Raw genomic sequence first — 25,235 nt, 5'->3', positions numbered from 1 at the left:
ATTTATTTATTTATTACTGGGGATTAAACCCAGGGGCACTATACCACTGAGCCACATCCACAGCCCTTTTTACTTTTTATTTTGAGACAGGGTCTAAGTTGCTGAGGTTGGCCTTGAACTAGTTTGTGATCCTCCTTTCTCCGGCATGGGCCACTGTACCTCCCAACCCCCTGTTAGATGTTTTTTAAAGATAATAGTGAATGCAGAACTCAGAAATAGTTGTGCCCTTAAAATGCCAAAAAGTTGCAAAATATTCCACAAATATTAATATAAATATGAACAATTAAATAATATTTTAGGTAATAAAAATGTGGCCACCAAACTTACATATGCACAATCTTCCAAAAGGCTAAAAAATGATATGAAAATTGTGAAGAATGCCCTTCCATTCTCGATCTTAAGCCCCTGTAAGATGAGGAACAACACAGGACATTGCAGCATCCAGTATCTAAGGAGGCACACACGATTTGCACCTTCTCCAGGGCTCCCGGTGAAACTTGTTTTTATTACTCAGTAGTCACTACTGACTTTGAATCAAGTGAATGTCAAGGTATTTCAGTCCTGTTAGGGACTTTTAATTCTGCTTAGTCTCTTGTGTTTATTTTTGTGTGTGGCCTCATAGGGGCCAAGCAGGCACTCTACCACTAAGCCTCACCCCCAACCTCCTTAGTCTATCATGATTAGAAGCACAAGGATTTTTCCATGGGAAAAACTGAGAACTCAAGGAAAATTATATTATTATACTCATCTACCCTGCAGAATGTCTAAAAAGAATATAAAGTGCTACAGAAAAACAAAGTGGGATGGAACTTTTCTTATTTTGATGATTCAAGATCCTATAGAAATTTTCTATGCATTTTTGAATGGAAGTGAAAAGATCGTGAGAGTAATGTAGTGGCTGTTTCAGTAGAGATTAGCTTGCTGTTTAATCCAGTCACAAAAACTAATCACAAAAGAGAGCTTAATTTCTTTGACTGAATTCCTGTAAATCAGACCTTCATACATGAATATGAAGTAATTTCATTTAATATGGTTGCTCCATAGTGTAAATATACATATTCAATAGGTTAAGTAAAATTATGGTCATTTCATATAATAATTCTGTTTTCTAATTCAGATACACTACATTGATTTAAGGGGTTTCCTGTGGAATCAGATGCGTTTATAATCAGATAAACTTGAAAAAAAAAAAAAAAGGAAACTCTCTTAGAAGCATTTGTATTTTTTTTCTATTCATCCATTATAAAACCGGTAAGTTAAGGGAACCCTTAAGTTCCCTTCCAGCGTTTTAAGCAATCACTTTAGAAGCAGCCATGTGCTGAATTTAGAACTGCCACAACAAAAGAAAATTTTGTAATAACGAAGGGGGGGGAGTGCAGGGGGAAGAGTGCCATGCAGGAACCATCAGACTCTTGGGAGGGGGCAGTGGTAATGGTTACTCTTACAATCACTAAATAATTTAGCAAAAGAATTAACATTCTCCAAGTAAACAACTTTTACTAACTCCAGTGGTCTCTGGATTCACAATCCAAAATGCTTCTTCCTCGCTCCACATCCCCTTACACACCTGAAGACAACTCTGCAACTCCCCTTAGCAGGGCATTTCTGACACTGCCCCCACCAAAAAAAAAAAAAAGAAAGAAAAGAAAAATAAATAAAACACCCATTCAGGGTAGTAGATAAAGTAGTGTTTCTCACGGCCAAACACGGTATTTCCACAAGTCAACTACCTGGCCGCATCCTCTCCACCCTCCATCAGTTTGCCAGCGCCTACAACTTGAAGCGAGTATGTTCCAAGCAGGATGCAAGGACATTCATTGGCCTCAGCGCCCACCGACGTTCCAGGGGCGTATTCATCGCGATAAGCACCGGTGCCCTGCTGGCCCGGGGCAGGTGCAGGGTCCCGTCCGCGGAGAGCCAGCCCTCCCGGGTCCGCAAGGTCGCCCCTGTCCCTTTCCCAGCGCGCGTCCGACCCAAAGTGTGGCGGTTCCTGTTCTCCAACTGCCCAGAGAGGCGGGCGCCTGGGGAGGGTCACTCTGTCCTCTAACCCGCAATCCCTATGAGCAATGCCGAGCAGCCCCGGAGCTCCCATTTCCACCAGTTTACCCCGGAATTCAGGGTCAAACCCGGAGGCAGTGGGGCCAAGGTGGGCACCCAGTGGCGAGGGGGCGAGAGACGCCCGGAGTCCTCAGAAAGCCCGCCCGAGGGCGCAGCGGCCGCGCCGAGGGAGGTGGGGGGGCGGGGGCGGAGCACAGCCTCCCGCCTCCTCCTCGTCGGCCTCCTCCCCCTCGGCCTCCTCTCGCAGCCGCCGCCTCCGCCTCCGCCTCCGCCTCCGCCGGGCTGAGCAGCCGGGAGTCCGCGGCGCTGGCTCGTAGCTGCGGGATGGGGAGTTAGCGCCACGGCGGCGGCAGTAGCCGCGGCGCAACCGGCCGCCGCCCCCGGGCCCGTCCCGCCTGGGGCGCGGGGCGCGGCCAGCCCGCCCAGAAGCCAGGCCCGCGGGCGGCGGCGGCGGCAGAGCTGGGCAGGTGGATGCGGCTGGAAGATGGCGCCCTCGGGCCCGGGCAGCGTCAGGCGGCGGTGCCGGCGGGTGCTCTACTGGATCCCGGTGGTCTTCATCAGCCTCCTGCTGGGCTGGTCCTACTACGCCTACGCCGTCCAGCTGTGCATAGGTGAGTGCGCGCGTCCGGCGCCGGCCAGCGCTCCGGCCCACCTCCGGTCCCGGGAGGGAGGGCTACCCTCCCCGCAGCCTCCCCGCTCTTCCCTCGCTCCTACGCGGCCCACCGCGACAGTCCCGGGACGCCCGGAGCCCAGCGCACTCCGCCGCACTTGCACTCTCCCCACCCAGTCTCCTCTGCGCCCTGGGCGCTGCCAACTAGCTGCATCTCCGCTGGCACCGCGGCCCTCAGCAGCCTCCGGGCAACCTTCTAACACTCGCTTTACCCTTGCCTTCCCCTCTCAGCCCTCGGGTTACCGTGTCACCTCCATCCCAGACACACGCAGCCCAGCACCCCCGTTGCTTTCCGTAACCACCGCCATTCCAGCCACACCCCCTCGATGGGCAGGACGGTACCCGCGACAACTGTGGTCTCAGCTGCCCGCAGCCTCCGCGGAGAAGTGAGACCGGGAGGCTACGCTGGAGGCTGGAGGGCTCGGGAGCTGGGCCCAGGATCCGAGCTGCGCCAGACCCATAAAGGGATGGCCTCTGGTGGCAGATCCTTTTCTGGTTGTCATGAATCCACTTTTTAAAAATTTGTGACAGCGCTCAGGGGCGTTTTAGCTACCTTTATGATTTGAGAATTGCCAGTTGGATACTTTCTAGTTAAGAAGAGTTGGAGGGCGATGAGCTGCTAAAAAGTATTTTCGAAGACATGCAGTACACAGGACCATCACTTAGATGTGAGGATAATGGGGAGGGGAGATCCTCTGAGGTTTTTGTATCAACGGAGCCAAATGGCCCCAGTCAAGTTCGAGGCTCCTGAATCGGTGGGTAGGGTACTTTCAATGGGAAGACTTTTTTTATTTTTTTAAGTTGATTATGCACATGCAGGGAATGCAATTATGCTGGCTTCTACTTCAGAGATTTTGTGAAAGCTGATCTGGGTTATCGGAAAAAATAAAATGTTAAAATAGAGGGCAGTCTTTCTGCCAGTGACTTGTGGATGCTTTCTGTGTTTGGTGTTCCTCCTAGCAAAGTGTTTTGCTCTATAAGCATTAGCCTAGAGTGGAAAAGAGGAAAAGCTTAAATAATGGCCTATTTAGTAGAATTTAAACATTTTTAAAGGTTCAAGATTGAGACGTTAGAATCTTACCTCAAAATTAAGAAATAGGGTCCAAATAATTCACCAAAATAATTGCTGACATAACTTTTTAGAGAATTGAGACTACCCATTTCATATAATTTTTAATAGTTTTAAGATCTGCAGTTAGTACTTTGTTTACTAGATTTAAAGACAATCTTAATCCAAAAAGGAAAAAAATGAGACTATGTACAAAAAAAGAAAAATAAAAAAAAGATTGCGCTGTACTGACATCTTCATGACAGTTCTTCTAGAGATGTGCTATCCCAAGTCACATATAAGGTATAGGAACAAAGTGAGGAATGTGTGGGGAAAAAGCATTGCAATTTTATATTAATAGTTAATATTAAAATAGTTTGCCTTACTGCTGTATACTGCATATGTTACATAACTATTAGGAATCTTTGTTGGATTTTATTCCTTCACCTTGTAGAAATAATAATAATCTCAATTAACTGGTGCAAAGGAGGAAAGTCCTAGAAGGCTTCATTATCAAAACAGGCAGCTTATTTTCCTGTATTATCACATTAGGCTAAGAAGCTTAGCCTGGCACAGTGTCATGTCCATCAGGAGGAAGCTTTTGAAGACAGAAAGAGTTTTTCTTCTCTAACAGGTACCAGGTGCTACATGGGTGGTCTTGCTGTATTGGCTAGACTAGTGATGGGTGAGGAATTACTGTTATATATGAACCATATTTTTATATATACTTTATGTTTAAGACAAACCTAAAGTACCCATAAAATCCACATCACTTTTTTCATAATTGACAATTTGACTAAGAGGGAGAATGCCTATTTTTACACTATGTAAGTGACATGGCCTATTGTTGATACTTGACTTGGTGATCCTAAGTGAAGTCTCCTGCCACTCCTTGTCACTGCCTACCTGGCCTGGCACACATGCCTCTCACAGTGAAAGCAATCAATATGTGATCTTGATCCCCAGTGCCAGGAAAGGTAAATAAATGATCTTGAGTAAACAAATAAATGATTCTGAGGCAATATCTCCTAGGTTGTCAGAAAGTAGTTTTTATATTTTTATTGCCATAGAAACACAAAAGGAAGTAATCATGAAAGGTTTAGATCCTAGCGTCTAGAAGACAACAAGTTGAAGCTGAATTTGATTCTAGAGACTGTGGCAGTTTGGGAATAGTAAACTCCAAAAGCCTTGCATAACCTTGTTTGGGTGTGAAATTGAGATTAACTGTATAATTCTTTTCTAGGCACTGGGAAAGATGGCAACTAGATTGATGCACAAAACCAGCCTTGGTTGCTTTTCACAAACAAAGAAAATGGAATGCCAGCCCCCACCCCCACTCCTAGCATTAATCACATTTCATTTTGCCCTGCCCTTTCTGGGGTTTTTCCCCCTCTTGGAAATTGCTATTTATAGTCATATTTAAAATTTTTCTCATATAAAACATTGGCCAGGGTTGGGTCCAAAAGGTGTGGGGGTCAAGGGCTGAAAAGTACAGGAGGTAGCAAACAAACAGGATGATTTGCCCTGGTCCTTCCTTCCACATCTGCTGTCGGCCAGGAATGACCCTGGATATAAATTGCTATGTGCCCTTTGCTGAGTGAACTGCAATTTAGGAGTAGTGCTTATCCTGGTATCCTTGGAAACTGGAGATAATGATTCCTCATTACAGTTAGTTTCTATATTTAACTGTGTGCATGTGTGTGGCTCTCTAGGCACTTTTTCAGTTAGCATAAATTTTTCTTCATGTTTGTATTGTATAAAAATAACTTTTTGGAATATGTGTATATATAAAATATGTGGGATATACAGATAGTGTGAGAGTCAAGTGTTTCAGGTATTGCTGGCTTCTTTTTTGTCTTACTTGTCTTTGATTTCTTTAATTATTAACTGTCTTTTTTTCCATATAATAAATTCAAAGGATAAAATTTGTAAGGTTGTTCTTCAGGGTGCAGAACTAGAGGAAGAAGGGTAGTTCACAGCCTCAGACATGCTTGATTTGGTGCACATACTGGACCCTGTTTATGTTTCACAGATCCACTGTGGTAGTTATTGAGTTAACTTTGCTTGTTGTAGAAGGTAATTGAAGTTTTCCTTTTAAATACTAACATTTGTAATCGTTGTAACTATTTTTAAACTTTCATTTTGTTATAATTTCAAATTTACTAAAAACTTTCAAGAGTGTTATATGAAACTGCCACATATTCTCATTTAACCATTTTGGTTTCCATTTTTTCTACAGTGTATTACTTCCCTACTCTCATTATGGGCAGGTGCTAGGAGACCTTTACTGTTGTGTTATACACTCATATAGTTCCATGTTTGCTTATGCTTTTTCTTAAGTCATTTTAAAAAAAACACGAAGACTGAAGAGCTCAGAGGTCTTCTAGGCCAACCTCTTCCTGTATTATGAATGAAGCAATTAAATGTTCAAGAGTTGCTACAAATTTTGTCCTTTCTTCAAGCTACCCAGTGAAGGTGTCAGCTGTGACTTTCACTGCTGTGGCACAAATGCATCACCAAATCTCCTAACCAAGTGAAATTGTTTAGCAAGTCTTTTTAATCTTCTCATTGTAATTGTTGTTTAGTAAGAGTTAACACAGCTTTTAAAGTAAGCCAACAGCCTTTATACAATGACTTCAGAGTTTTAGAAGGCTATATAATTTGGGCCAGAGAGTGAATACTTCTGGCTTTGCTAGCCACATGGTCTCTGTTGCAACTCCCCAGCTCTGTTGTTGTGGAGAGCAACCACAGAAAATACTTTACAAACCGGTATGGTTGTGTTCCAGTAAAACTTTATTGACAAAAATAGTTGGCAAATCAGATATTTGCTACTTTTAGGATATGTTAGAACTTATACCACTAGATCACTGAGGCTTTAATTCACAGTAAAATAATCTTTCTTAATAAACATTCCGCAGCAATGATTGCAATCTCTTATTATATTCCACACATTACTGGAGATGTTTAAGAATTAAAAGAATCCACAAACTTAAGGACCAATTTGATAGATATATAGTTATGTTTTCTATTTTTCATGTACACAAGTATTCCTGAGGATAAAATATATAAAATCTTATATTCTGTTAGGCTCTGATCTACCATTAACTCAAGGCCACTGCAAGCTCAAAGATGGAAATTGATGGGTCTCTAAAGTGCCTTCCCACATGAAATGAATTTGAACCAAACAGAAAAGGAATTTTTATTATTATTTGTAAATGATCACTTTATAAACTATGTAGGACATAAGGTTATTTTTTTTAAGAGCAGACAGATAACCTTGGGGATACAGATGTTACTGTCTATATGTGGTAAAATAATTTGAAATCAAACAGAAGACACATACATAGAAAACTGATGCATATAAAACATTTGATGCCTAAATTCTTTTAAAAATGATTTCTTACTGACAATAATATTGTCAAATATATTCTGTGATTTTTCTTGATATTGTTAAATATTTTAAAAGTTGAAGTTATGTGAACCAAGGGCTTAAAATGTCAACATTCTTTCAGATCTAAAATTCAAATGTACAATCTATGTTCCAAATCCTTGATCCATACTACATTTGTCAATATAAATGGTTCAGGGGGAGGGAGGGACATAGAAGAAAAGCTACTACTTAATTTTTTCTTGGTTTCATTTAGTTTGTCATTGAATTATTTTTCTTTTGCTGTATTAGATATAGATAACACATCATTACTGTTTGATTTTAATTTCTTCTAGAGATAATTTACATAAAGCAGTTAACATAGTCGCAGCATGTAGGGATGTAATGTTAAATAAACTAATCTTTTTGTGATTTTTTACCTAGTCTTATTCAACCTGTTTGGGGCATGAGAACATCCAGTTACGTGATGGAAATAAATAAGAGAATAGGATGTTGCCCTCAGAACGTCATTTAAACTAAGGTTGATTGTAGAAAAGTTTGCTTTCAAAAGCTTCCTGAAAATGACATTCATGCCATTAAATACTTACTTAAGTGTTTCTAGTAATTAGAAGCTGAGGGAGGTTTCTTAAATCAAGGTAATTTTCCCTAGGGAAAGTGATCCACAAGGTTAGAAAGAAGTCAACTCCTGAAGCTTGCAGAAGGGTCATTCCAAACCATTCATTGACCCCTTGTAATAGCCAGGTGTTTTCCTCCCCAGAAATGACTTAGAGGAGAACTTCATGGTGATCTTTTCTTAATAGCTAAGAAAAAATATTGCCTGTGGCAAGAATACAAAACTGGAAGCCTCTGCCAGCTTGGGCAGGAGGAGAGAGGTATTGCCTTTTAGAATGACACTTCTGGGCAAGTGGTAGGAGAGTAGAAATGGAAGATGACACGTAGCACTCCTGGGAACCTGGGCGTTGGTTGTTGGACCAATGTGAAAGGGTAATCAGTAAACACAGACTGATGGGACTCTTAGGTAATAATGAATTCAAATCATGTTATAAATTTTACTGTATATGTGTGTATGTAAATATATATATAATCTTATATATATCTTTATATATGTGTGTGTAAATATATATAAAATAAATATGAATTTATATATATATATATATATATATATATAAATAAAACTCAGAATAAGTTTATGACCAGAAGTTTTTGCCCCTGATATGAACTGGATAGTTGTTTTAGCTCCCATGCTTCTTACAAAATGCCTGGTCTGCATTTACTCTGCTGTCAGCTCAGGACCCACGTGTGACTTGGGTGAAACTGGGCAGAGAATTTCATGACTAAAATTCATTGAATCCATGAAAAGACTGGAGGACCTAGTTTGGAAAATGGACAGAAACCAAGAGAAAGTTGATGAATCCAAACTGAGATGATACTGGTGGAGGAATGGCCTTCTGGAGGAACCACTGTGCTGGTGACCAGCCACCAAGGAGCTGTGGAACCACCGTGCTGTCTGCAGCTTTGAAAAGACGGTTTGAGCTTCAGCTCCACAGGCCAAGTGCAACTTGTTGCATCCATGTCACAGGCAGTGGGTTTCAGCAAGCACGGGTATTTGATCTCTTCTGGTTTCCATGATGAAAAATAGTGCCAGAAAGATAAATAAATAAATAAAGCAAGAAAACAAAAAACAAAGCAACAATAAAAATGGGAAGTATATTCCAGAGGTTAATAGACAAGGGGTTGAGGAGTGGTCAATGCGATGTTCCCCCCACTGATTTTTTTTCTTGATGGAAAATTTGTGATTTGCCTTCACAGAAAAATAGAACTATGACTTAGATTTCATAATTTGTTCTGCCGATTTCATGTACTTTGACAGCTGAATCACATCTCCCAGCCTTCTTTTCCGTAGGAATTGGTGGGTTCATGGTTCCCTTGAGATTCCAGCACTCTCTTTGTGATGACTGTAAAAATAACTGCCTTGTCTAACTTGAAAATGACAGATTAGAATATGGCATAGATTCTTAATGCTGTCTGTTGGGAAAGCAAAATCTCAAAGATCATTAGGAAGACAGTTTTAACATTATGTGAAATTATATTATTGCATATTATAATTTAGAAATACTACAGAGAATTAATAAAAACATAACAATTGAAGTTTTTAATAGTCCATTAGAAAAACTGTTGAAATATGTTTTATAACTCTTTCAGGGGAATTTGATTAACACGTATTGATTGTTACATCAATCAGATGCCAAGAATGGAAAAAGTGAAATTATCAGGGCAGAGGGAAGGAGTTGGGGGCAGTGGGGAAAAGGTAAATTTTCATTGTATTTGAAGGGTATGTGTGGAGTGAGGTAACGTAAAACTCAGACTAGAGGCTGGGGGTGTAGCTCAGTGGTAGAACCTATCTATGCCTTGGCTTGCTGTCTTAAAAAGTATATGATAGCAATAAAGAAGCCAACTCGGATGGCCTGGGGGTTTTCCTTTAAAAATTATAGCACCACATTTTTGTAACATTTATGTAGCCTCTTTCCTAATTTGACTTTTCACCTGACTATAACTTTTTAAAATTGTTATAAATACTAGCACCCAAGGTGACACCAATCCATTTTTATTTGGGAAGCAAATATATATGCTGTGTTTATCATCTCAGCACTCCTCTGTGCTTCTCTGCTTAATGGTTGTTCATATTAGCTATGTCATTGATTACATTTTAAAAATACAAATGAAGTGCTTTTGTAAATACCTGGATTTTATTTCTCTGCCAGTGTTTCCCCATAGTATCCTGAAATTTCCCTCCATGTGAAGTGTGCAATTAAGCATTTTTGCCGTACTTTAAGTTAATTTGACCTCTTTGGATTTATTCACCAGCATTGCTACCCAAGGGAGAAGCAGGATAGTCCAGAGGAGTCTATTAAAACAACAACAACAACAACAAAAAGCTTTGTCATGGTTGTCTATTTTCTTAGGTACAGATAAAATTAAATTTGTGTCTGTGTGTTTATTGCATTATGTCAAAAACTGAATTTTCTTGAATTTGAAGGGCATGTATGGAGTGAGGTAACTTAAAACTCAGACTAGGGGCTGGGGCGTAGCTCAGTGGTAGAACCTGTGCCTGGCATGTGGTAAGCCTCAGGTTCAATCCCCAGCACCAAAACAAAAACCCCAGAGCGGATTGTGCCCCTGATCCCTTTGGGGGCCCGTGGGTTATCTCAAAGAGGTAGGAAACTGCATCTGAAGTGTGGTCTTTCAGCACAGTTATAGAGGCATGAGAGATGGCATGATTTAAAATAATGTCTGTAATGTACACATAATCCACAAGTTGAGTACTGTAGTGGAAAAGACAGCCTGCAGTAGAACAGCTGAGCTTGAGATGTAACAAGAGACACCTGATGCCATTTATAGAGAAAAGACTTTCAGTTATGAACTTCAAGCTGAAAGTAATAAGCCTGCTTCCAGTAGCAGGGGCCAATAAGTGGTCAAGTTTATTACCAAGTGGGCAACTTGATGTGACATGTAGTAGGAAGAAAGGCAGTCAGGGATTTATGCATTTAACTATGACTTGTGATTATCTAGGGCATGCCTAGAGAGGTCAGTTAATGTGGAAAGATAGAGGGCAGAAACCAGTGTGACCTTAGTTAGAGTACATTTTAAATGAAATACAGCTTATTCCATGACTACTACATACTGAAAAATAATATATATAGAACTGAGAACTGTATGTCAGAGGGGAAAAGGTGGCAGTGATTCACTGTAGGCTGCCATAAACTTGCCCTTTCAAAATATAAAATCCAAGAATTGAATGCATTTTGACCAGCCATCATTTTTGGGACACCCTTTACATTCATTGAGGAAACACCTATTGACTGCTCTTGGGGCTTATGTTATAGTTGGAATGGAGAGAAGAACAAATAAGAAACATACATAAGTAGGTTATATAATTTGTTGGAGGGTCCTAATCATCATGACAAAAAGCAAAACAGCAGGGCAAGAAGGATTGGGGAAGCCAGGGAAAGTTTCAATTTTAAATCAGGTAGCAGAAGTGAGCAGGGGACTCTTAAGTGAAGACCTGAAGGACCTGAGGGATCTGACTATGCTGGTGTTAAGGAGAAATACATCTCAGGCAGAAGGAGTGGTTATTATAAAAGCCCTGAGCAGGGTTCTGCCCAACATTTTTCAGGAGGAGCATGGAGATCATTTGAGCTGGAGAAAAGTGAGCAAGGAAAAGGAGGTGATAGGATCAGAGAGGTAGAGCAGAGGTACAGCTCGTGCAGGGCCACTTAGGTCATCATGAGGATTTTGGCCTTAATTGGAGTGAGATGAGAAATCATTATAGAGCATTGAGGAGAGAAGTGACATTAGGTTTAAAAACCACTTTTCTGGCTGCCCTAGAACCTGAACTACTGTATAAGAGGAAATGATGGTGGATTCAATATGGTGTGGGTATTGGAAATGGTGAAATGTGGTTAGATTCTGGATGTATTTTTAAAGTAGTGACAACAGAATTTTCTGACAAATATGAGTTGTGAAAGAAAAGAGCCAAAAATAATTCCATTGTTCTTCTCCTGAGCAACTGGAAAGATGGAGATCGATCAAGATGCAGAAGGCTGTGGGTAGAGCAGAGTCACAGGGGAGGGGTTGCCTTGGTTTGTAATGGATACGTAGATGTTGAAATAGAAATGCTGGAGAGGCAGTGTCATATAGGAGTTTGGCATATGGGGGAGAGGTCTAGAATGGAGGAATCAGTTTGGAAGTCTTCAGCATATAAATTGATTTAAAGGCTCGACAACAGACAATTTGTTCTCCCAAAAGACAAACTGTAAATTGATCAGAGAAGTGGACCAAAGATGGCCAACATTGGGAACTTAGGAACTGAGTAGAAAGTAACTGAAAAGGAATAACCCCTGAGGCAGAAGAAAACTAAGAAAATGCAGTTTCCTGGAGCCTATCAAGGGAAGGGCATCCAGGAGGAGAGAGGAATTGACTTTTTGACAAATGTACTTATATATCAAGTAAAATGAGGCCTGAGAATTGAACAGTGTGGACATTCAGCCATTATGAATTTATTATTGACTTTTGGATTTAATGTAAAAGCATTACCAAAAAGTCACATATGCCTACATGTGAATTGCCAGATGTCTGAAATAATTCTGTCTAAAATTAAAAGACTTTCCTCTGTTGGGTAAACTTAATTTTCTTTTTATCTGGAGATGATATACAGAAAATGTCATGGGTGGTAAACATGTCTGGTTTGTGCGTCATCGTAGCACTGGTGCCTGACAAGCTAACATGTAGTAGCTTTCAGGACATTTGCTTTTTAAAATGAAGAATGAATGAATGCCCGCAAAATTGTTTAATTTGAGCCTGTGAACAAAGTGACATTTCAAGCATCAAAGAACATTGAATCCTTCGTGAAAGGATTATCTGTTTTAGCTTTTTATTTTTTATTCATTCAGGATGTTCATAAGTTTGTAGTATTTTTATGATTTCACATATAACAAAATATTTTCTTTCTGGACTTCAACATTTATAGTAAGGATTTAAATCATAACATTGTAGAACTGATTTGAAATTTTAAAAGATGATTAGTAAATTATAATGATCTTTCTATAATAATAAATAATAACAATTTAAAGTGTGTAAAATATTCCCCCAATGTGCTTATAAAACAATCACTAAAAAACAAATGAAATGGATTTGCAGGAATCATTCAAACTTAGCTTTGCCCAGACATTCTGTAATCTATTTTATTAGTTTTCAGATAACTAAAACCTCCCATTAGATTGATGAAATTATTACCCATGATATATTAAAAACAAGAAAGACTTTCTAAAATGTATTTCAATTTCTTCTTTCCTTGCCTCAGATTTCTTAAACAGAGAATACTGAATGTACTTTAATTCTGACTTAAAGCTATCAATCTGAGACAGATAGATGTAGCAAGTAGTATCCAAGAGCTGCAGAGTCTTAGGATTTTACATTCACAGTTTCACTTACTTGTATTGACTGTAGAAGGTCAAGGAGGAGTGGAATTTGTCATTTTGCCCTGGCATTTTTCTGGATCTCAAACACTGAGAATCTGGGCAGACTCATGAATGAGCTACTTCATAAGTGGAAATGCCCAGCAAGGCATCTGCATCTGAACAAAGCTTTTTTTCTTCTCTTACATATAACTTCTGGGATTTTTTTCTTTCCTTTTTTTTTTCTCCCTACTGGGGCACTCCCCTGGGTACTCGACCACTGAACCATGTCTCCAGTCCTATTTTGTATTTTATTTTATTTGGAGACAGGGTCTCACTGAGTTACTTAACACCTTGCTTTTGCTGAGGCTGGCTTTGAACTCACTATCCTCCTGCCTCAGCCTCCTGAGCCACTGGGATTACAGGTGTGCACTGCAACACCCAGCAACTTCTGTGATTTTTTTTTCCTGAAAATATGAAATGACAAAAACTTCCATGCGAAAATGACCAGAGATGAGAAAGAAAATTTTAACTGAAGTTGCATATTAACTTAATTTGTGGTTCAGAATAGACTCTGAGGCAGTTTATTTTGTTTTTGATTATGGTACATAGCATAAAAATGTACTGTTTTAGCCATGTGTAAGTGTACAGTTTGGTGGCATTAAGTATATTAACATTGTTGTGTAACCATCAGCACCATCCATCTCTAGAACCTTTTCATCTTCCCAAACCGAATCTCTATACCCCTTCGATGGTATCCGTTACCAGCCCTGACAGCCACCATTCCACTTTATGCCTCTATGAATCTGACTATTCTGAGTACTGCATATGAATGGAATAATACAGTTTTTGAACTTTTTTATCTGGTTTACTTCAATAGCATAATGTCTTCAGTATTTGTGTTGTAGCATGTGTTAGAATTCCATATTTAAGGCTGAGTAATATTTCATTGCATATAAATACCACATTTTGTTTATCTGTTCATTCACTGATACACATTTTAGTTGTTTCTACCTTTTGGCTATTGTGAATAATGCTGCTATAAACAATATGTAAAAGTAACTATTCAAGTCCCTGATTTAAATTATTTTAGGTATATACTTAGGAGTGGAATTTATGGATAACATAAACATAACATGGATTCCACTGTGTTAATTTTTTTGAGGATTACTATACAGTTTTTTCCAGAGCAGGTGATTTTTTTTTTTTTTTTTTTTGATGGAAATGTGATCCCAGGGAAGTCTGTATATGCCCTTGTAAACATGTGGAAATTTGAAGGTCCCTAGAGGTATCCATGAGATGTGTCAATGTCATTGCAATACTTTTTACTACTGTGGTTCAGCAGGAAAGTTGATGGGCAGGGAATTATGCAAAGTCCCATTTTGCCCGTGTGGTTGCCTTCATTACTGCTCATTTTGTCCATGACAACAATCCTGGCCATCAGGCATGCTCAGAGTGGAAAACTTGAGAGCAGCTGGCTTACTGTGCAGCCAAGAATTTAACCCATTTTTGAGAAACCAGAGTCCAGAGTAGAAAGGTAACAGAAATTTAAATCCTTTAAAGAAAAACTTGTTACCAAGTGCAAATGGTACTCCAACTGGGTAAGCTCCGGTCAGTAGAGTGAAGTGGGAAATACATTCTGTAGATGCATTGGTAGCCCTTGGTATTAATTATGGACTAGATCCTAATCTGCAGCCCAGGGACTGATTGTGATTCATGAATGAATAGCAAGGTTTTTGTAGTGCCTGCAGGTCTAGTGTAAGCCAAAGTTCTATACTTATAATTAGGAGAGAGATCCCAGCAGGAAACTTGAGATGCAGCTCTCACATTGAGCAGAAGAGACTCATTCCAAATATTGATGGCTGTATTCTTTAATTCCTTACACAATTTTTATAACTTCTCATGTACATTAATGAATACATTCAGATATAATCCAGTGGTATTTGTATATTGCTCTGTTATAGTGTGTCTTACAAAAGTAGCAAGTAGCAAATCTTCATCTGTAGGTCACAGTTATGATTTGCTTTTGTTGCAAGTGAATATACCTATTGTTTCAGCAGTGTGTCAGATTTTGCTGGAGTTATACATAAATGCAGCATAGGGCGAGGGTATAATTTATTGCAAGTAAGAAGGGAAAGGCATTATGTGATATAAGCTGGGACCAAAGAAAGATTTTGTATGAGAACTTAATAAAAATAACTGTGAAGTTGCTAAAGAAAAAATGCTGCCCAGTGATCCAGTTCTGAAGAGAAAGCTAGCAAATAGTTTGATAGCCTTGCTTGTTTTCATTGATATCATGAGCCAGTGTTATACCGTTGCAATTATTGCTAGTGCCAGTGTTGCTGTAAATCTTTTAGTTCATCTCTTCAAGTGCACCTCTGTAAATTCTATTCCATTACGAGCACAAAGGTTGGAATTACAGCCTTACATAGTTCCTTCCTCTGGAGAGTTGCAAAGTACTATAGAAGTGTCAGATGATTTTTATGAACCCAGAAATACTGGTTTAATTTGTAAATGTGTTATTTGTGCATATAGTCTGGTCCTGTAGTATTCAACAGGTAGCTGCTAACCCCAGGGTGGTGTTTCCTTGGAGAGGCAAAGAAGAATCATTAGTGTGTCTGCTTAACAAATCAAACAGTTAATGTTTGGTAGTGAAAAAAAAAAAAAAAAAAGAACTCTCAGTATTGTCTTCTGTGATAATTCCTAGTATACCAAGTAATGAGAAACTGATTTAATGACATTAAATCATACACTATAAAAGTAGTTTCTACCTGATCACATGTATTTTTAAAATGAAGAAATAACCAAAATACATGTAGGACTTTTGCTTGCTACCAATACATTCATACAGACATATTTAGGAAAGAGTTTCAGTAGTTATATTGGGCAAGACACTTGCCAAGCCTTTCCAATTTAAAAATTTTGGTTCTGACTAATGAAGGGAATGTTTCAGGATATAAATCCCTACCTACCTCCTGGCCCCTGCCACCATTTTTTTTTTTTTTTTTTTTCCTATTCTGGGGATTGGACCCAGGGGCACTTTACCATTGAGCTACATCCCAAGCCCTTTTTATTTTTTATTTTGAGAACGACTTTCCCTGAGTTGCTGAGGCTGGCCAGAGAGGCTGGGATTACAGGTGTGTGCCACCACACCTGGCTTGACTTTCCCTTTGATAGTAGAGAACCATTGTGTGTAGAACCTCAACAGGTAGAACCTTATTGAGGGTGTAGTGTCCACCACAGACTTTTTTTTTCTTTTTTCTTTTGGGGTGCACATAAGTCAGTCATAGCTTCTCTGGTGGTTCCTGAAGGAGGGCATTTAGAATTGGAAAGGAAGGGGTTTGGAGTTGAAAAGATTCGATGATTGTAGGAACTATGAGTTGAGTTGCAGCATTGTGTACAGAATAAACTTACAGCTGTACTGAAATCTGTACAACTTGCTGACACTGGGAGTCTCTTCTATTTTAATTTAAGACAGAAAGATTAGAGGATTCCATTGAGTAAGCTTCAAAACGAGGACACTAAGATCAAGGGGCCAGCCTTGAGACCAGATTTCCTTATTTATCTACACTGCTTAATACAGTCAGTGGTTCAGGAATTGCCTTTCCACTTGCCAAGGTGAAAGTCGCTGTGTGTTTTTCAGGGCCATAGTCAGAGGACAGTCTTTATTCCCCCTTCAGAACTGATATATTGAAAGGCATTCATGTTCCTAGCCTTCAGTTAGTTAAGTTAGATATTACACCATTCCTGTAGATTAGAGCTACCTTAGAGCAATGACTTGGTCATCAAACTGCTAAGGAAATGATGTTTTAAATCTGCCATCTCTAACAGCGTGGCTGAACCTGGAGGAGCTTATGCTAAGTGAGATAAACCAGCCACAGAGGACAAATACTGTATCATTCTTCAGTAAGGGATCTGAAACAGTCAAACTCAAAGAAACAGATGAAATGTTTGGTGGTTGCACAGGACCTGGAAGGAGGGACAAATGGGTTGTTGTTGAATAGGTCTAAAATTTTTCAGGTAGGTAGGATGAATAAGTTCTAGAGATCTGCTGTGCATCGTTATTCCTGTACTTAATACTGCTGTATCATGAACTCAAAAGATTTTTCAAGAGAGTTATGTGTTCTTATCATATAGAACAAAGGAAAATGAAATGATGTTGGGAGCAGGAGAGAAATGCTTCTAACTTGGAAGATTTTCATACATATAAGAATTAAGAATTACCAATCAAGGACAACTCCACATTCTGTCCTTCTTAATATCAGTTTTTACAAGTGAGGGATGTACTTTTGGAGTACAGACCTCCAGAATTCTCTTTACTTCACTGAGACTGGAGGTCAGGAATCCCCTGTCCCAGCACCTGACTTCCAATGACACCATCTCCCTCTTGCCCTAGGAACTCAGAACCCTATTCTTTCTCCATTTCTTAAAATGAGATGCTCATGAAAGTCCAAATTCAAGCAGTGTCCTAAAATATGACCAACTGTTTTAATTATTTGGTTCCAGAATTTGCTAAATTATCTTTTTTTCCGAATGTTTTAAGTTGGTTGGCAGGAAAAGGTGATGAAAGAGGGTATGTTACTCCCTGCCTCCCACAGCATCCCACACCAGAAGCATGAGGAGGTAGCATGAGTATCAAGCACAGACCAGTTCTTGGGAGCAACTAAAGAAGGGAATGGCTACCCAGGACAAAGAGGGCCAGTGGGGTAGATGGCCTGAAAGCACCAAATGTTGTAGGTCCCAGGAGGCCACATGGAATCCTTGAAAGAGTTTTGGGATCAGATGGGCCCATATTTAGATCCCAGCTTCATAAATTATGACTTGAATTACATTTAGAAGTTATTTGGTCTCTGGGAGACTTTTTCTATTTTAAAAATTATAATAATACTGATGTCACTAATTATTAGAAGATTTCAATGAGATAAATATTTAAAGTATTTAGCCCAAGTTTCTGCCATATAGTAAGCATTCAACAAATGCTGGCTTCCTTTAGTTCTTTTAGTTTAGTCTTACTCCTCATTGTCTGACTCCTTACTCCTCACTAACCCACAGATACCCTCTCACCCCATCTAGCCTTCACCCTGTTCCAACTGCAGTCCTGTTTGGAAGGATATTGTGAGCTATATATATTTTTTTTCTCTTAACATTCTTAGGTTAGAATCCAAAACTTTGGAACCTCAGAATGTGACTGTATTTGGAGATAGGCTCTTTAAAGAGGTAACTGAGTTAAAATGAGGCCATTAGGGTAGGCTAAAATCCATTAATATTTGGTGTCCTTATAAGAGGAGGAAATTTGGAAACAGAGAGGTGCAGGGGGAAGAGGACATGAAAACACAGTGAAAAGGTTGCCATTGCAGGTCAGGGAGAGAGGCCTCAGAGGAAACCAGCCTTGCCAACTCCTGGCTCTCAATCTTCCAGCCTCCAGAACTGGAAACAGATTTCTTTTAAGTCACCCAGTTAGTGTAGAGGTGTCGTCATGGAAGATCTTCAGTGGGATGAACTCTACTCTCATGGTCCAGCAGGTAGAAGAGGAGGCAACCCTGGGGCAGGGGATGTGTTTGGATGTCACAGACTCAGGAGGCTTCCCTCAACACAGAACAGCTAGGTTCATAATTTGTTAATACGATGTGTCATGCACATCATGCAGAGGATTTTGGTGACTACTAGAGGCCTAATCACCCAGAAGACAAACCTTCTGGACAGTTCCTAAGAGACTTTCTGTGTCTTGGTTTATCTTATTGTTGCTCACTTTTGTTTCTGGCATCTCTTTGGGCCATTCTGCAATACAAGGTCTCCAATGATTCTAGGGCCATTTTCCACGGTTGGGCTAAACTATTTTTAGCCAACAGTTTAGATCATTATAGTTTGTTAAATGTAAATTCTGGAGAAATGGATCAAGCCAGTAGGGAAGTCCTGTTTCTTTCCAAATTATGCAACTCTGCCCTCTGGGCATAATATTGAGATTCCCAGGCATGCCAGACCTTAGAATCTGGACAGGGTGTGGTGGGGTACAGACTGGGGTGAGGTTGACAGGAAAAGAGTTTTGGGGAGGGTAGGTTAAGAAAATGTGTAAGAACTGGCTGGTTTGGGCTGGGGTGTGGCTCAGTGGTAGTGGACTTGCCTAGGGTACATGTGAGGCCCAGTGTTCAATCCCCAGCACTGGAAAAAAATATTCACTGGTTTAATTTTGTTCTCATATTAACTTGCCCACATTATAATTCTGTAATTTTCTGCATATTCACACTTTAAAAGTTCTTCCAGTAATTCATTCCTAACAACTTGGCATTTCACTCTCCAGAAAATTTTAGCAATACTGCAAGCTAAAAATTCACTGTGTACTTCTTCCCCTAGATTGTTTATAAAACTGTTAGCACTAAACTTTGGAGAACTCCTACTCTTAACATTTCACTGTTTGGCAATGTATTTATCCTCCATGTTCAACTAAGAGACCCTAATGATTGCCAGATTCTATTCTAGGTGCTTTTGCTTTCCTAGTTTAATTCTCAAAACAGTCATGAGAGATGAACACTGAGATAAAGTTTAGAGAAGCTAAATCACTTGGTGAAGATAAAACATCAAACTAGTGGTAGTCAGGGTGCAAACCTCAGTGAGGGGCATAGAAAAGAAACAAGCAAAAATCTTTAGATTGTGCTTAGTGCTAAGAAAGAAACAGGGACAAAGTGGGCAGGAGGGCCCCTGTGAGAAGTTTGACTTTCAAACTGCAGCCAATGGTCATGGAGAATGACCAGGTGTGCACTCAGGTGAGCTTTTCAGATGGGATAGACACCAAGACTTCTAGTGCTTCAGAAACCAAAGCTCAGCATGGCTTCAGCTTGGTGAATAAGCTGACTAATCACAAGAAGTGATCATAGAGAGGGGTGGGCAGGAGCCAGATCATTCTTGACCTCTGAGACTGAAATAAGGAGATGATACTGTAAATGCAGTGCGAAGTATTGGAAGGGTTTTGGGTAAGATGACATCATCATTAATGTATACTTTATGAGAGATCAAGGTTTTCTTATGGCAAAATGATTTTCTTTTTTTTTTTAAGGAACTGCCTGGGGATGTAGATTACCTTGCAGTATATTAGAACCGGCTTTTATGGTAACTGAGAAAGTCCAAATGGGAAACCTGTTTGGAGTTCAAGTTCTGCACTATTGAAGCCTCTTCCTTACCTTTTATTTCTGTTCTGAAGCTACTTAATTCTTTCACAAAACAGTTCCCTAAATCCACTAATAAATTTATTTTTTGAATAACTTTTCTGCCTTAAGTTCTTAAGTCAGATTTTTTTTTCCTCCAGTAACACATCAAAGTAGTGATGTCTTCAAGTTAAAGTGCATTTTTTTGTTTCAACAACAAAATTAAATCAGAGCTCAGCTGACTGTTGGGATCAACGTCACACTACTGGGAGTATCAGACTGAGGTTTCAGGTTTCCTACTACCTGGTTTAGTACCATTAAGAGGCTTTAGAGAGAGACAGTATTACCATGTTTAAGAGGCAAGAAAACCCAGGGTGCTCTGTAGAAGCTTTGTGCACAAGAGAGAAGTATGAGATGAGGTTTGAGAGGAAGGCAGGCACTGCACTTGCCCATAACATCACTGTTACCTGTGAGGACTACAAAGACAAAAATGTTCACTAAAGACTAAAAATGTAAGTAGGGCTGAGGGTGTTCAGAGTGCATACTTTGCATGGTCACTCCCTTTCCTCAAAGATAAAATGTAATAAAGTAAAAATATAAAAAATGTAAGTAGATATGTGGTAAAGAAAATCCATAAAATTTATTAGGAAGAAAAAATACAATTGGAATTAAACTGGAAATATTGATGTGAATAACATTTTTCTTAGGTCTGTCATTGAAATGGTCTAGTAGCAGTATCAATTTTGACTTCTGTTACACTAAAAATGAAATAGAGCTTCTTGGAAAGTAACCAAAGGGACAAACCTTTCTCCTTCTAGGAGTTCCCACGAGCCAGTTTTGTCAGAATTCACTGTCAGTTTGACAAAGTGTTTTTAAAAGACCGTAATTAATTCTGTCCAAGTTACTTGAGTGCAGAGAATTAGCAGGAGGGAGAAGGCGCTGGAGACCTCAACAAGAGTGACCAGTGGAATGTGACAGGAGGTGGGGGATTGATAGAGTTGGTCAAGGAAGTGGGAGGAAGTTAGCAGGTAGAAGCAGGAACTTCAGATGGTTGTTAAAATCAGCTTTCTTGCAAGAAGGCCAGAGCAAAGAATGGCAGCTACAGACTTGACATTAAGGGAGAGGTGTTGTTAGGACAGAAGATAGTAAAGCATATTTAAATGTGCTGCTACACATATTTTTGTTTTACTCTTTTGAATCTGAGCTGTTTCTGTTACTAAAGTTGAAAATGTTCTAATAGCTACATCCAATTTTTTTAGTTTTCACTTCTAAGTAAAATCACTGAATGAACTCTGAGCTTGGTGAGCACTGGGATAGAGTCTTATTTACCATTTTATGCTCAACTGTGTAGGGATAGTATAGTTAAGAGTGTTTTTCAATAAATAAGTTAAAGATAAGCAGGAAAAAAAGAGTGTGGCCGTGAAATTATCCTTAAGATTCATTCGTTAGAACCAAATCTCTTATTTTTGGTGTTCTTCATTATCAGATTGCTTTTATAAGGCTAAGAATGTCTGTGTGAGAACAAATCTGGAAATTGCATGGTTTTATATAGAAAAGTTACTGTGTACAAGCAATAAAGGTAAATAATTCCTCCAAAGGGGAGAATTTGAATTTAAAGACAGGTAAAAGAAAATTCTGATTAAGAAAATAGAGCACAGCAATACGCATGCAGTGTCAATACCTAAAAACTGAATTGTTCTAGAACAACTGTGTGACTATTCTTTGCTAATTCAGGGTATGGGGATGCATCTTTTGTCTACTAGGAAGGCATATTTTAACATCTGAAATTTTGGATTTTAGTTGTATTTATAACTAAAAGTTGAACTCATTTTAACTTATCAGCAGTTTACTGGGCTGCTCCTTGTCAGTAGGTAGAATTTTTGACAACAAACTCTTCGTGTATAATTACCAAAGCCAACTTTTTACAAATCACTTCATAAAAATCTAGTACTGGAATAATCTTTGAGATGCTCCCCTGCTTTTAATCATGTTTGAATTTAAATCAACCTAGACTAGACTGGTGAATATTTTTAGAGCTCTTTGGAAACTAGGGTTTGTTAGCATGCTTAGGCAATTATATGGGTACATAAATAAATGTAAGTTGGATAAAATTATCTGTCACCAGGTTTCTAGAATATGAAAAAGGACATTATTTTAACTTTTCCTCTAACAGGTATGTAAAGATGCACTGTATTGTAGTTATTTATTAGATACCATTCTAATTTATTAATTTATTAAAAAAAATAAGCTTGACCTGAGAACTGATATGAAAGAACAACACATATCTTCTTCTTAGTAAAAGTGTTCTAGAATAAAACTAACTTATTGATACAAGGTATGATGGTTAATTTGGTATATCCACTTGACTGGGCAAAGGTGACCAGTTTGGTAAAACTACAGTGTAGATGTTTATGTGAAGGTATTTTTTAGGTGTGATTACCAGTCAATAATAGACTGAGTAAAGCTGTTTATCTTCCATAAGATGGATGGACCTCCTCCGTTCAGTTGAAGGTCTTCAGAGAAAATACTAAGGTCCCCTAATAAAGGAATTCTACTTCTAGACTGCCTTTCAACCCAAGGCTGCAACATTACTTCTCACCTGGGTCTCCAGCTGTCTTCCTGTTCTGCAGATTTCAGACTTGCCAGCCCCACATCACATGAGCCAGTTCCTTAAAATAACTCTCTTGTGCGCACATGTGCACACACACACATGTGCATCCTGCTGGGTCTGTGTGTCTGGAGAACTCTGGCTAGTACATGGGGACTGGTAAACTTTTTCTTATAGCGGGCCAGTTAGTAAATCTTCTAGGCTTTTCAGGATATACCATCCCTGTCTCAACTACCAAGTGTTGCCATTGTAAGACAAAAGGGGCTGCCTAAATGAGTGAATGTGTTTTTGCTTAAACAAAATTTTATTACAGAAACAGGTATGTGCCAGCTTTACATTACTGTGACCAAAATACTTGACATAAACAACTTAAAGGAGGAAAAGTTTATTTTGGCTCACAGTTGCAAAAGTTGCAATCCATGATCTGCTGGTTCTAAAGCAGAAACGAGATGGAAGGGTGTGGCTGAGGAATGCTGCTCAGCTCTTGGCAACAAGGAAGCAGAGTGGGGAAAAGAGCAGTGGATGAGAAATATCCCTCCAGGGCATGCCTATAACTATGGCCCACCTCCTAGTGTTCACCACCTCCCAGCATCCCATTCAGCTAAGGATGTAATATTAGTCCACTGGTGAACTTAGAGCCCTCATGATCCAATCACTTCCCAACAGCCCCACCTCCAAACACGACCACATTGGGAACCAAGCCTTCAATGCATGAGTCTTCATACCCAAACCAAGATGGCTGACTGTATTTGGACCAAGGACCACAGTTTACTGACCCCTAGAACAAACAATTACTTGGCAATTTGGGCTGAAGAGATAAGGTGGTTATATATTTTAAATGATACTTTCAAGACAAGTGGATCAGGAAGTTTGTCACTTTTCTGTATTTGATATTATCACTTTGACAAGTCTTCAACTTTGGTTTTGCCTGTTTTATGTTTTAAACCAAGATTTCTTTAAGAACAATTAGTACTACAATAAAAATTATCACATTTGTGAATTCTGAACTGATGACAGACCGTTTCAGCCTTTTCTCCAATCCCCATTCTGTTACTTAAAGGAATCACATGAGTGGGGAGTTAAGCAGAAAGGATTGCCAGAAAATAGACCTGATAACTGTCTGTATATTTGTGGGGCCTGATATGTACCAGGCAGTACATTAAGTTCCTTTCATACATCACCTCTTCTAATTTTCACAGCAACCCTTAATGATATTGCCATTGTTGTTTTTATGTGGAATCAGCAGAATAATTGTAAATTAGTAAAGATGAATTGAACTTTACCTGTCACTATCAGGGCATTTGCTCTTTAATACTGGGAAACATAGAATTACTCTTTTTCATTTTGACAAATTGGTATATTAAAAAAAATACTAAGGAAGAATCAATACTGGGGGAGTGGGAGCTACAAACTTAACAGAGCCTTTCTGTTTTCATGGTTGCTTGAAGCTGCAATGAAGCCACTATCTCCCTCAACCTTTTCCTTTTTAAGGCATGTGAACAGCTTTGTGTTCTTTCTGCCTCAGGGAGGTAATTGTCTTCATTTCTGGAGAAATGGCTAGCAGATATGCAGGAAAAATTACTTTTGGTTTTGTCAACTTCTGTCGAGTTTCTGCACTGTACTAAGATGGTGAAGTCAAAGCAAAAACTTCCTTCTTGAGTTTTTCATATCCACAAAAGAAATAATTGACATGTCTCATAGTCTGCTTTCAGTGCCTTGTTTGTGTGATTCATATCAGTTGTGTTTTCATCTGTTTAAATCACTCTTTTACTAGTAAATATTTATGGGGCAGATATTTGCTTTAATGAGAAATTAATTTTAATAGGATTAAGCAAAGCCCAATGTTATAATTTTTTTCATATACATAAAATTTTAAAATTGAAAATAATTTCAAGATAGAAATGCTTTATGTGCTAACCATTGTGACTTTGAATAAAATTCATATTTTTATTAATAACTTTATTAATAACTGAGTAAAGCTCAGTTTTCTTTGAATGAAAAATAGAAATAGCTATTTCATTTGCCTTAATAGCTGTTTTAAGAAAATGTAATAAGCCGGGAGTGGTGGCGCATCCCAGCAGCTTGGGAGGCTGAGACAGGAAGATCGTGAGTTCAAAGCCAGCCTCAGCAATTTAGCAAGGCCCTAAGCAACTCATTGAGACTCTGTCTCTAAATATAAAAAACGGTTGTGGATGTGGCTCAGTGGTTAAGCACCCCTGGGTTCATTCTCTGGTACCAAAGAAGAAAAGAAAATGTGATAAAGTTGCCTATAAAACACTTAAAATTTCTGTAGTGTAGCTGGAGAATAGGTATCAGCACAATTTCTAAACAGAAAAAACTGAAATTCTACTTATGAAGTTAATAATGTAA

At 39.2% G+C, this 25,235-nt stretch overlaps 1 protein-coding gene across 1 annotated transcript in view; it reads left to right on the top strand.

Annotated features, from left to right (window-relative positions):
* The first annotated feature begins 2,338 nt into the window (after positions 1 to 2,338).
* ZDHHC2 (zDHHC palmitoyltransferase 2) overlaps positions 2,339 to 25,235 on the top strand; it is a 67,910-nt gene continuing 45,013 nt past the window's right edge. Inside the window, exon 1 of the mRNA XM_079142767.1 lies at positions 2,339 to 2,669. Within this exon, the coding sequence (XP_078998893.1) occupies positions 2,543 to 2,669 (127 nt within the window). The 5' untranslated portion in view covers positions 2,339 to 2,542. The remainder of the gene's footprint in view (positions 2,670 to 25,235) is intronic.

The sequence above is a fragment of the Sciurus vulgaris genome (assembly GCF_902686455.1).
Source record: "Sciurus vulgaris genome assembly, chromosome: 5".
Classification (NCBI taxonomy): Eukaryota; Metazoa; Chordata; class Mammalia; order Rodentia; family Sciuridae; genus Sciurus; species Sciurus vulgaris.
This window is presented reverse-complemented; position numbering and strand designations above follow the sequence as displayed.